Source organism: Rana temporaria, chromosome 7, assembly GCF_905171775.1.
Source record: "Rana temporaria chromosome 7, aRanTem1.1, whole genome shotgun sequence".
Classification (NCBI taxonomy): Eukaryota; Metazoa; Chordata; class Amphibia; order Anura; family Ranidae; genus Rana; species Rana temporaria.
Genome location: NC_053495.1, coordinates 169,520,757 through 169,534,794, shown reverse-complemented (window position 1 = coordinate 169,534,794; position 14,038 = coordinate 169,520,757). Strand labels below are relative to the sequence as shown.

Below are 14,038 nucleotides of genomic sequence, written 5' to 3'. Positions count from 1 at the left end.
TCACAGCATACGCTTCCTGAAGACGGTTTAACTGAAACGTGACGTCGAGGCGGTATCCGGGCGCGCACGCATAGCCACGCACTTCCGGTCTCACTGGTTGATGGACAACTAGCAGTGGAACGCACGCTAGTGGACCAGGACGCGGCCATCTCTTATCTTGTCTTACTATCCCCACCACCTACAGCCTCAGTGCCGGGAACGGGCACCAGCAACAGTAAGAGGCCATTTGGCATTGTAATTTTAACTTTCGTATATTAAATGGTTTTACACTATGGTGGTATCTCTTCTCCTTTCTTGGTACACCATTTGCTGCAATCGCTGACATTGGAATCCAATGAGACCCTGCTGATCCTCATTTAAAACAAGCCTGATTGACCATATTTTAAGTAATCTGGTCAACACCGTGTGGTAAGGAGCCATCCATTATTATTCTGGTCACCTATAGGTGAAGGCGGATCACTTCTTTCTCGCACTTTGGCTATTTTGAAGATTCACAAGCACTTTAGCATTTGCACTTTTCCCTGCGATTTGGGATTGGATTATTTGCATTTTGCACCTGGACTTGATACAACACTGGATCCATTTTGCACTTAACTATTTATTTGCTGGACATTCTTTTAAATTTTTTTATATTTTATATTTTATTTATTTTCCACGGCATTTGGCACTATTGTACTTATAGAGTTTAGACTATAATCTGTTTGGTTTTTCACATAGATTTGGGTACACAGTTACACTGTGTACTACTCAAACGCACATTGTGACACGCATCCACAATTTTGATATAGCGCCCCTCACCTCACTATACAATATTGCTACTATGCACTGCTGCAGCGACTCATTCCCAACTGTCTCGGGGACCCCCCTAAACCTCAGATTTTTGCGCCTGCTTCTATCTTCGATCTCTTAAATTTTTAACTGTAGGAGATCTACTTGTAAGGATTGTATATTCTGAGCTTGTTCTAATTTAGCTACACGTTTTTCCAACAGACCCCCCTCCATTTCAACATGTGCCAACTTATCTGTCAGGTGTTGTACTTCCACTTGGACAGACTCCATCTCTCTCCGGTGGGACTCCTCCATCCGCAGTACAAGCGCTTCCATCTCTGCACGTGTGGGGAGTGCTAGTATGTCAGCCCGCGTTGGTAAGGTCAGTAGTAGTTCCTTCAGGGACCTGAGCTCTGGATCCTGCGCTCCTTGTTGTAGCTCCATCCCGAGCTAACTCCTCTCTTCCGGACCAAGGCTACAGGCACCCCCTCCTTTTACTACACCGTCGTCCGCTATGGCCCCGACTGAGGGGGGCTCACTTTGATCCTCCGTGTCGCTGTAGTCAGACGCTGACGGAGCACACACTTCCGCACTCCCACGTGACTCGGCGGAGCGAATCCGGTTCACCGCTGCCCTTGTCTGGGGAAAGTACTGCTGGATCTCAGCTTGAACGCGGGATCTGGAGGACTTCACCTCCTTCTTCATCCCCAGTATACCACTTAGGTCCAGGGAGCCGCTGTGCTTCTAAGTTCTCCACACGATCGGGTAAATTAAATTTTACAGGCCATAGGTTACCGCTCGATTTCTGTCTTAATCCCGGAGGGGGACGGAGGTTAGAGGAGCTCTGGAGTCAGCGTGCTTCTACTCCGCCATCATTAGGCCACTCCCCTCTTGTGTCGACAGTTCATACTTACAACATAGTAACATTGAGTGTATTATCACACTAATAAACCATGATGAGTGAATAAACAATATAATATCTTGATCATAAAATATTAATTAAAGTCCATGTAAGATATATTCCACCACGTGAAATGGGATATAATCCAAGGAATGTAGTAACGTCCTTGAAGTGATCGGACCACCACCAACAGTGTAGTAATCTGCTTACCGGAATTGGTGGACTTAAGGGGACATATGTCGCCAGAAGTCAGAAAAGGCTTTTATGTATGTATTCAGGGTCATGGAAGCAGGCAGCTGGATATGGTGCTCATCAGATGCTTCTAATGGAACACGGCTTCAAGGGGAACTTTGTGTTGAAAAAGGAAGGTTCCTGAGCCAAACCACTCAAAGTGGTGTCAGAGATGTTTTTAGGAGGTAAAAGAGAAGGGTGGCCACATAGCGTAAAATTGTAAAATAAAACATTTATTTTTAAAAACAGCATTTACACTCACATGTAGGCTGAGAATTCATGCGTGTATACACACAAATGAGGCGGCAGTGGAAGCGACCCGACGCGTTTCGTCTGAGAATACTTCATCTCAGTATGACTCAATATGAAGGCACCATTCCATTCAACAAAAAATGATTGGACTTTTGTGGAAGGAGATTTCTGGAAAGTTTTTGGCCAAACAGCGCCTATATCTGTTCTGGTATTCTGATGGCCGGCTGTCAATATACAATTGCCCAGCAGGGGGGTTTGCCATTTAGGGAAATCTGTTAAATTTTATTTATTCAGCCCAAAAGCTATATGTGTATGACCCGCTGTAGCTACATTAATAGAGCAAAGTAAAAGGCTACTAGTAGTTAGACCACAGTTTGATAGCGCTTACTTTGCAAGGTAGATACTGTAGGTAAAAGTGATCCTAGACCATACATAGTAGAGCTCCAGGCAGGCAGCTGTAATACTCATTTGAAAATGTTTTAGCCAGTCTTATGATTTGCATACATGCAATGCCAGGATGGTAATCAAGCTATTAATTTGATGGTCTACTGCATGACCTTCCAGTTTATTGGCCAACAAAATATTGATAGTCACCTGCCTGGACATGTAGAATGGCAGAGGTATGTAAATCACAATGATGTAGAAAGCTGCAACAGTGATGTCACCCACTTGGACTTGAAGCAGGCAATATACAAGAACTGAAGTGCCACACCACTGCTTTATAGTCCAGATACAGTTTTTTTCCAGTAAAGGTCAGATGAACATTCGAAAGGGTAGCAAATGCATTTCGTGGGTCCTTCATCAGGGTTAAAAGGGTGTTTTTTGGACCCCCAAAATGCTCTGGAACACATTTTGATTGTTCATCTTACCTTTAGGCCCCCGTACACACGATAGAATCCATCCGCTGAAAAATCTCAGCGGATCGGTTTCAGCGGATAGATTCTATAGTGTGTACATTCAAGCGGATATTTATCCGCGGATATTTCCGAATTCCAGCAGATAAAAATTTGTAGACATGTCTACAAATCTATCCGCTGGAATCGGAACCAGCGGATCGATCCGGTGGTCTGTACAGACTCACCGGATCGATCCGTCCGAAGGGATCCCCCGCATGCGTCGTAATGATTCGACGCATGCGTGGAATTCCTTTTATGACAGCGTCGCGCACGTCGCCGCGTCATCATCGCGGCGACGGCGCGACACGTCATCGCGAGGGGATTTCGGCGCGGATTTCGATCCGATGGTGAGTACACTCCATCGGATCCAAATCCGTGGAAATCCTCGAGAGGATTTATCCGCGGATACGGTCCGTTGGACCGTATCCGCGGATAAATCCTCTCGTGTGTACTAGGCCTAAGGCTGGGTTCACACTTGTGCGGTGCGAATTCCAGCTCTCTTATCTCTGCAAAGAGATAAGAGAGCTGTTCAGCAGATCATCTCCGTTTTAGCTGTGAATTTGGAGACCTGGGGGAAGGGGGAAATGTATTCAGGAGAAGGAGAGAAATCCTGATGAGAACTGAACACATCTGCGAATCAGATGCGTGCCCATAGAAGATAATGGGCCTGAATTCGCACCTGAAAATGCCTAGAAAATGCACACTTTTTTGGGCAATGTGCAGTGCGAATGCATCGCACATATGTGAACCAGCATCATTAAAATCAATGTATTTTATAATGTTATGCGAATTGGATGCGGTTTAAGCCACAACCAATTTGCATAGGTGTGAACGCAAAGGTCTTAGGCCCCTTTCACACTTGCGGACCGTATGTCTGCTTTTTTATCCATTCGTTTGCGAATGAAAAAGGGACATACATTGGTCCCTATGAGATCGCGGATGTCAGCGGATGAACATCCGCTGACACCCGATCTCACCCGCCACGGCAATGATCTGATTCTGCAGACGGAAGAAAACCCTATTTTTCCTTCCGTCTGCAGATCGGATGAACATGGACACGCGGTCCGTGTTCATCCGATCCCCCCCCTCATCCGATTACCCCCTGTCATCGACCCGGCTCAGCGGGGATCAATGGAGCGATCCCCGCTGAGCAAGCGGAGCATACGGAGGCGGATCATTACTGATCCGCCCCGTGTGAAAGGGGCCTTACTGTTATAAAACTGTATCTGGACTATTGAGCAGTTGTGTGGCACTTCAATTCACATTTCTATGGTAGTACATTACAAACAAGGGAAACTGTGGAGATCCTCTGTGATCATGTTCGTCTGCTGCATAGGGCAAGGGGGGGGGGCAATTGACCCCCCCTGGAAAATCGAGAAGGTGTTGAAGAGTCTTGCGGCTGTGGGCTGTCTAAGCAGTCCCGGGCCGGGTGTCACACAGACTCAGCGAGCAGAGTGAAGCCATCTTCCCCTCCAGTGTTTATGTGTACACAGGGGAACTTGCTGTGCCCATGCCGTGCTGATGGCTGATCTGAGGTACTGAATGGGATTCGGGGGTCCGTCTGTGCTGAAGGTTTTTTTTTTTTGCTGAATGGAGGTCCATCTGTGCTGAATGGAGGGGTCTGTGCTGAATGGAGGGGTCCATCTGTGCGGAAATGTTTTATGCCGAATCAAGTTACACAAGTAAATATTACCAACAACAACTTTAACAAAATGGGACATGGCACTGGGGCAAACCAGAGGGACATGGCACTGGGGCAAACCAGAGGGACATGGCACTGGGGCAAACCAGAGGGACATGGACTTTTTTACTTCTGCAAATATTGCTCTCCCTCTTCTTATGTACAAGACTCCCTCCTCCTCCTCTGCCTTCTCTCTAGAACCAGGTCTTTTCCCCCATTCTCTTGCTGTCTCCTCTGCAACCCCCATCCATCCTCCTCTCTCTCTCCCTCTCCTATTCTACCTAGGGTGACCACATTTGCAAACTGCCATTCAGGGACACACCCCCTCTCTTACCATTCCCCCAAAAAAGATGAGGGGCGGGGGGGGGGGTGAATGTAGTTTCGGGGTAGATGGGGAATTTGGCGGCGGGTTTTTTGTCAGGTGAATGTGCCATTTGCCACCAGATGCAGTGCCGCTTGCCACCCATAGCCTGCCACCAGATGCAGTGCCGCTTGCCACCCATAGCCTGCCACCAGATGCAGTGCCGCTTGCCACCCATAGCCTGCCATCTGCTGTCACTTCCTATGCATGAGCCACGTGCGTAGAAGGAAAGGAGTGATGTCACTATCTGGAGAGTGAAGATCACACCAGTCCCTGCTGCTTACCGCCGGAGAAGGAGGAGGTGCCAAGGTGGGTGGGGACAGCAGTGCCACACTAGGCGCAGGCCTCGCTCCTGGTTTCACTGTCTGAGAGTAAATTGTCACTGGTTGCAAGACGCCAGGCAGCGCTGGCCCTAGCAACTAGTTCCGGAAATGTACTTATTAGTTAGTAGGGAGTGGCTGTGTCCTCTGTTTCATTCTGGGACATTGTATTGTCCCAGAATGAAGGTGCCCGGGACCCGGGACAGACATGTCAATTGCGGGACAGTCCCGGGCAAACCGGGACACGTGGGCCCCACAATTCTACCCACTCTCATAATCAGGAGCCCCTGTGTGCGGCTCCACACTTGCATGTCCCCACTTCCCCCTTTCATTGTCGGGCAGTGAGGAGAGGAGCTGCAGCACAGCGGGAGGGAGTACAATCCAGCACCGAGATTCACACTCTGTTGGTCATGCAGAACTGTTATCACTCGCTCCCAGCTTAAATCCACTCGCCAAATGCTAGCAGGCGAGTGGAAATTTTGAGGGCTGCTCTAGGCTATATTCATATGGGCATAGAGTAAAGCTGAATTATCTCAAGAGCTATTTCACACTGCCAGCTGGCTGCGTTATCGGTAAAGCGCCGCTTTACCATCATTTTAGCTGCGCTATTTGGCCAATAGCAGGGTGCTTTTAACCCCTGCTAGCATTTAAAGAAAGGGTTAAATGCGTATTGCTGCTGCGGAAGCCCCACCCCCCCCCTGAAAAAATTTCAGCAGACGCCCATGTCTGTGATATAGACAATGCCTTTCCAGTAACCAGGTCACCTACACCAACATTATTACAGTACAGTACAGTGGGACAGCAATGCCAATAGAATAACTTCATAGGGCGCTTTATTTCTACTTTCTTAATGGATTGTAGCATCACAAATGTAGTATGTAAATCACAATGACATAAGAAGCTTGGTTTTGGGAATCATTATTCAGGCTGAACAGAAACACAAACACGTTGGCAGGTAAAACAGTTCACTTAGGTTAATTGTTTGCCTAGCGTTTTGCTTTTGTAGTTCCTTCATTTAAAATAATTACCTGAATTTCTAACTAATAATTTGAAGAGTCAGTTTTTCTTTAAAAAACATTTTTTTTTTTTATTGCAAAGGTTTTCAAACAATTACATTTAGATGTCAGTGCTAAATTTGTGTTTTTTTTTTTTAATACATTATATAAATATAATTGCCAACATCCTTTATTAAAAACATGGTACTATTGACATTACCACTTACAGAGAGGCTTCCTTCCCCTAGCTACGACTATATTTAACTACAGTAAAACCTTGGTTTGAGAGTAAATTGGTTTGAAAGCGTTTTGCAAGACAAGCTATTTTTTTTTATAAATTTGGACTTGATATACAAGCGATGTCTTGATATACAAGAGAGGCACCTCTAAGTGGAGCAATATGGTTACATTTAACCACTTAAGCTCCGGACCATTATGCAGGTAAAGGACCAGGCCCCCTTTTGCGATTCGGCCCTGCGTCGCTTTAACTGACAATTGCGCGGTCGTGCAACGTGGCTCCCAAACAAAATTGGCATCCTTTTTTTCCCACAAATAAAGCTTTCTTTTGGTGGTATTTTATCACCTCTTTTATATTTTGCGCTATAAACAAATAAAGAGTGACAATTTTGAAAAAAAATGCAATAGTTTTAACTTTTTGCTATAATAAATATCTCCAAAAAATATATAAAAAAACGTTTTTTTCCCTCAGTTTAGGCCGATACGTATTCTTCTACTTATTTTTGGTAAAAAAAATCACAATAAGCGTTTGATTGGTTTGCGCAAAAGTTATAGCGTTTACAAAATAGGGGATAGTTTTATGGCATTTTTATTAATAATTTTTTTTACTATTAACGGCGGCGATCAGCGATTTTTTTTTCGTGACTGCGACATTATGGCGGACACATCAGACACCTTTGACACATTTTTGGGACCATTGTCATTTTCACAGCGAAAAGTGCTATAGAAATGCACTGATTACTGTGAAAATGACACTGGCAGTGAAGGGTTTAACCTGTAGGGGGCGCTAAAGGGGTTGAGTGTGACCTAATTTGTGTTTCTTACTGTAGGGGGCGTGGCTGGGCGTGTGACGTCACTGATCGTCGTTCCCTATGACAGGGAACAGACAATCAGTGACAGGCTCACTAGGAAGCACGGGGAGACGTTTGTTTACACTTACCTCTCCCCGTTCTTCCTCTCTGTGACCCGATCGTGGGACACCGGCGCCGATCGGGTCTGCGGGTCCCGCAGACGTGGTTACAAAGCACAGGACCGGGTCGCGAGCGCGCTGGCAGTGGCGTGTTCGCGACCCACGGCTGGGCTTCTTAAAAGGGGACGTACCTGTACGTCCATATGCCCAGTCGTGCCATTCTCCTGACGTAAATAGTCGTGCGGCGGTTCATAAGGGGTTAATGAAGGTACAACATTTAGCAACATATTGCTACACTAAGGCCGTGTACACACGGGCAAACATGTACGATGAAACCGGTCCGCCGGACCGTTTTCACCCTACATGTCTGCCCGGGGCTTTCTGTACGATGGCTGTACTAACCATCGTACAGAAATCCGCGCGTAAAAAATACGCGGGGCGTGTCCGCGGTGTCGGGCCTGCCAGTTAAATGCTTCCACGCATGCGTCGAAGTCATTCAACGCATGCGAGGGATGGCGGGCGCTCGGACAATCAGTGACAGGCTCACTAGGAAGCACGGGGAGACGTTTGTTTACACTTACCTCTCCCCGTTCTTCCTCTCTGTGACCCGATCGTGGGACACCGGCGCCGATCGGGTCTGCGGGTCCCGCAGACGTGGTTACAAAGCACAGGACCGGGTCGCGAGCGCGCTGGCAGTGGCGTGTTCGCGACCCACGGCTGGGCTTCTTAAAAGGGGACGTACCTGTACGTCCATATGCCCAGTCGTGCCATTCTCCTGACGTAAATAGTCGTGCGGCGGTTCATAAGGGGTTAATGAAGGTACAACATTTAGCAACATATTGCTACACTAAGGCCGTGTACACACGGGCAAACATGTACGATGAAACCGGTCCGCCGGACCGTTTTCACCATACATGTCTGCCCGGGGCTTTCTGTACGATGGCTGTACTAACCATCGTACAGAAATCCGCGCGTAAAAAATACGCGGGGCGTGTCCGCGGTGTCGGGCCTGCCAGTTAAATGCTTCCACGCATGCGTCGAAGTCATTCAACGCATGCGAGGGATGGCGGGCGCTCGGACATGTACGGTAGGTCTGTACAGACGACCGAACATGTCCGAGCGGGCAGGATTCCAGCGGACTGTTTTAAAACAAGTCCAGGAATATTTGCCCGCTGGGAAAAGGCCCGGCGGGCAAATGTTTGCTGGAATCCTGCACGCACGGGCCTACACACGACCGAACATGTCTGCTGAAACTGGTCCGTGGACCAGTTTCAGCAGACATGTTTGGTCGTGTGTACGGGGCCTTAGAGGCGCCTCTCTTCTCTTTTATACTCTGTAGCTCCTGCTGGATTGTGCTTCTAATCCCCTTGGGGAGGCTTCCATGTGTAGATGGACATTTTATGGTTACACAACCTATCACATTGCTATAATATTTTTATATGGACTATAAACTGAAGGACCTAAGAATAAATGGTTGTGGAACGAATCATTTGAGTTTCCATTATTTCTTATGGGGAAATTTGCTTTGATATACAAGTGCTTTGGATTACAAGCATGTTTCCGGAACGAATTATGCTCGCAATCCAAGGTTTTACTGTAAAGTTCTTCTCAATGAACAAGACATTTTTCTGACCAATTATCCTTTTTTAATCCAGCTAACCGATTGTGGAAATATTTTGAGAGAAATTTAAAAGAGTTTGTTCAACGCTGGCCATTGCCACAAAATGTTACATTGTAGATAATGGAATATTTTTCTTCTATGTGGTATAGATGCTTGTCATAAGGGAAGAGTAATAATCTGGGGATAGTTTGTAATAAACTCCATTTGTGGTGTGTGTTCTGATGGTTATTAAGCCGTGGTATCCTTCCATGAACGTGCCCTGGTCTTTGGTATGCTCCACTGTTAGTGTGTATGTAGAGGAGGCCTTCAAAAGATGGATAGTGCTTAGCCAACCCTTGCCAAGAGCCACCGCCTGCAGTTGGAAGGACACATCCTGCCACACCCCTTCAAAGAGCTTTAGCATATCCAGCACCATCGGGTCTGTGTATCCATTATCCAGCTTCTCAGGAGGCCATCTTGGGGCAATGGTGACCCCTGGGAAAATGTCGTTGATGCTGCTGATGAAATCTTCTCCTTTGATATATCCTGGTGTGCTGAAACTGCCATAAGATATCTCCATGCTGATCCACACTGGAACATACAGCAGTTTATCGTTGTTTAGCCTATTTAGTAGATGCAAAGTCTCATTGAGAGAAACGTGATCTTTAGGTTTCAGATAGACGCCCCATGGGAGAGCGGAAGCAATCACCAGCTTTAGACAGTCTTCCAGCGGAAGTGTAGCAGATGACTGGGCAACCACCACCACGGGCATAAGAGTGGAACTGACCAACTGAACTTCAACTTGAAATGTGACCATTCCAAAGCTACCTGCAACACAGAGAACATTGTCATTGTATGCGATGGGATACACATTATTACATAGATGCCTGTACATGTGCTCAGCCTTCAGGAGTATTACATGACTTTTCTCCAAAATACATTGGCCCGGGTTCACATACATCGGCCCATATTTATGCGGGCATAGCGTATCTAATATACGCTACGCTGACGCAGCGCACATTGGCAACCACTGGATTCACCAAGCACTTGCTCCCACTCGCTCTTAGGCCTTGTACACACGAGCGGATCTGTCCGATAGCAGATTTTGGTCTGATGGTTGTACACACCATCAAACCAAAATCCCCGTGGACAGAGAACGCGGTGACGTATACGACACCGACGTTCTCTGACGCGGAAGTTCAATGCTTCCGCGCATGCGTCGAATCACTTCGAAGTCATGCGCGGGTTCTCGGGCGAGCGGACATGTCCGATGAGTCATACTGACCATCGGACATGTCCGGTGGACATGGTTCCAGCGGACATGTTTCTTAGCATGCTAAGAAACATTTGTCCGCTGGAAACCTGTCCGATCCGCCGGAAAATTGTCCGGTCGGCCGTACAGACGACCGAACATGTCCGCAGGAAACTGTTCCGCGGACCAGTTTCAGCAGACATGTTCGGTCGTGTGTACGAGGCCTTAAAGATACGCTGGGTTTCCTCGACGTAAGCCAGCGTAGGTGGAAGTGGGCGTGAGCCATGCTAATGAGGCGTGACCCCATGCAAATGATGGGGCAAGCGCCAAAGAAGTACTTAAAATAAACGGCGCATGCGCCGTCCCGTGGCCGCATCCCTGTGCGCATGCTCAGAATCACGTCGGAACTACTCCCTAAGATACAACGGATCGCTGCCTACGACGTGAACGTAACCTACGCCCAGCCCTATTCACGTACAACGTAAACGACAAAGGATACGACGGCTTGTGTTCCCTGGTCCATACCTTTGCATGAGTTGCGCCTCCTATATGGGGAATAACTTTACGCCGGATGTACGACTTATGCAAACCGCGTATATTATGCGCCGGGCGCAAGTACGGCCGTGAATCGGCGTATCTCCCTCATTTGCATATGTGCATAGAAAATCAATGGGAGCGGCAAATGTGCCCAGCGTAAATATGCGCCCACAATACGCCGGCGTAGGAAAGTTACGTCGGTCGGATGAAGCCTATTTTCAGGCGTATCTCAGTTTATGGGCATGGCGCATAGATACGACGGCGCATACTTACACTTACGCGGCGTATCTCGAGATACGTTGGCGTAAGTGCTTTGTGAATCCGGGCCATTATCACTAACTGAAGGAGCTAGGTGAGCTGGTAAGACAGGTTTGAGCAATAGATAGACAAAGAAGGGTGCACCAAACCAGTGCATTACCTCAACTTCCAACATTGACTATTAATCCTTATGTGGCCAGCATTCGTCAATAGATAGGAAAGTATATTTTATTTACGTGTTTTAAACTTTTTTTTTAATTTCTTAAGTTAACTCCTAGTTTCCAGGAGTCTTAAGGAGGGGAGGAGGGGTTTTCTCAGCTAAGCATACCCTCCTGACTGCATGCCTGTGCTAAGGGCAGATGGATTCCAGTAAGTAAATGCCACATGAATCATTTGCCCTTAGATGGCCAAGATGACCACAGCCAGAAATGCTAGGATGTTTTTCAAATTGATTTCTTAGCAAAATAATGGAGACATGGATGGATCAGTGAGTTTCCTTTAAACATTAAAAATTAATTAAATAGCGTTTGTGGGGCTCAGATGCAGTGTAGTTCCAGTTTATAGCACCAATTCATTTGTACAAAGCAGATACAGTAAAACATACTAACAAACAACAAGAGTTACAGGTACAGGCAAATGCTCATTGATGCACATGGGGAACAAAGGTTTCCCTGTGTAGTACAATCTAATAAAAGAAGTGCTGTAGCTCAAATTGCTGAAAAAGTTAATGCTGGTTCTGATATTAGGTGTCAAACCACACAGAACATCTCAATATGTTGTGTATGGGGCTGCGTAACCACAGACCGGTCAGGGTGCCCATGCTGACCACAGCCAGAAATGCCTATATTGGGTGTGTAGGCTTAAGAACTGGACCACGGAGCAATGGAAGAAGGGGGCCTGGTCTGATGAACTCAAGAATGGTTTAACCTGCCTGGCGGTATCCCCGAGCGTGACTCGGGGGGGGATTTTCAATGCTAGGATCGGTATCCCTGAGTCACTCTCGGGGTAGCTGTGCAGAGTGTGCAGCGGCGCGGCTTACCTTCGCAGCATCCACAGACAAGTTACTCACCTTGTCCCTGGATCCTGCGATGCATCCCCGTTGTCCTCGCTCGATTCACAGTGTCCCCGTGTGCCGCCGATCTCCGTTCCCTGCGACGTACGGGGGCGGAGAACGGCGCAAAATTCAAAAAAGTAAACAAACACAATACATACAGTATACTGTAATCTTATAGATTACAGTACTGTATGTAAAAAATACACACCCCCCTTGTCCCTAGTGGTCTGCCCAGTGTCCTACATGTACTTTTATAAAATAAAAAATGTTCTTTCTGCCTGAAAACTGTAGATTGTCCAAAAGTGTCCCTTTATGTCAAAAATGGTTTTAGAGCAGCTAAAAAACAGCGATAATAAATTATAATCACTTGCAGAATTGTGCGATAGCGATTTGTGGGAAAATACGTCATAAAAAAATAAAAGTAATGACAGCGACAATTCTGCAACTGAGCACATTTCAGTGATTTTGAGTTGATTACATTATTGAATAATTCTTATTATAATTATATTATTATTTGTTATAATTATTTATTATATTATAATTTATCATTTTGTTTTTAAAAAAAAAATCATACCCGGGATGCCTACAAGACTCTTGTTTGGTCAGATTTAGGTGAGTTATTCCTAAAAATTACAGACCTACAGTATAAAACGCCAAATTTCCTTGCAAAATAATTGTACCGCTTTTGGTACGTAATTCCAGACAGAATCATACCGCCAGGGAGGTTAAGGAACACAACAATGGGTTTTAGGTGTTGTCTTGGGCCTACAAATTCTCCAGATCTCAATCCAATAGAGCATCTGTGAGATGGAAAAACAAGTTCTATCCATGGAGACCCCACCTCTCAACTTACAGGACTTAAAGGGTCTGCTACTGACAGCTTGGTGCCAGATACCAGAGCATACCTTCTGAGGTCTAGAGGAGTCCACACTTCAACTGGATATGGTGGGTGGTCATAATAATTGATCACTGCAATAATATAATACACTATCCTAAGGTATCTCCATGTTTTTATCAAATAATGAGAGCTAAGCTTTTGGTTCTGTATTGGGGGAAGAGTGACCACATTGGTTTTGAATTGTGCAATCAGCTGCGCTGATGTGCTGTATTAAAGCCGAACTGAACCTTCAGTTTAAATCAGCTAAATATTTGCACTAGGTACATCAAAACGTTTAAAGTCATACAGTTAATTTTCTTGGGGAAGTAGCCACAACCTAAGTAGAAAAGTCTCTCTCCTGCCAGCACTTGCAGAAAAGGACCCATGTTTCTTGTGTAGAAGCAGTGACCTTTTTCAAAGTCCACCATACCAACTGCTGAGTCAGAGCTCTCCAATTAGGAAGAATATGCTTTGCGGATTGTAGAGCTATAGCAGTGTTTCTCAACTTCAGTCCTCAAGGCGCCCCAACAGGTCATGTTTTCAGGTTTTCCATTATTTTGCACAGGGGATTTGATCAGTTTTACTGCCTTAGTAATTACCACAGCCGTTTCATCTGAGAGAAATCCTGAAAACATGGCCTGTTGGGGAGCTTGGGCACTGGAGTTGAAAAAAACTGAGCTATAGCAAACCTTCCAACCACCCTGGATTGCCTGGGACTGTCCTAAGATTTGATGTAAATTCCCGACTTCCCAGCAGAGCAAATTAATGCTTTGTCCTGGAGTGAAGCCAAGTCCCGGAACAAGTTTCGGCACTTGGCTCCAGTGACTTTCCCACAAGCACGCACTAGCACGGGCACCAGTAACAACTGCCCTGCGACTTGTGTGGGATGTCTGGGGTCCTGCACTGCT

The 14,038-nt window shown here is 46.3% G+C and overlaps 1 protein-coding gene across 2 annotated transcripts in view; it reads right to left on the bottom strand.

The window, feature by feature from the left end:
• Window positions 1-9,157: 9,157 nt before the first annotated feature.
• FAM151A (family with sequence similarity 151 member A) overlaps window positions 9,158-14,038 on the bottom strand; it is a 29,386-nt gene continuing 24,505 nt past the window's right edge. For both annotated transcript variants that reach the window (XM_040360417.1, XM_040360415.1), the window contains exon 8: window positions 9,158-9,980. In XM_040360417.1, the coding sequence (XP_040216351.1) occupies window positions 9,310-9,980 (671 nt within the window). In that variant the 3' untranslated portion in view covers window positions 9,158-9,309. The remainder of the gene's footprint in view (window positions 9,981-14,038) is intronic.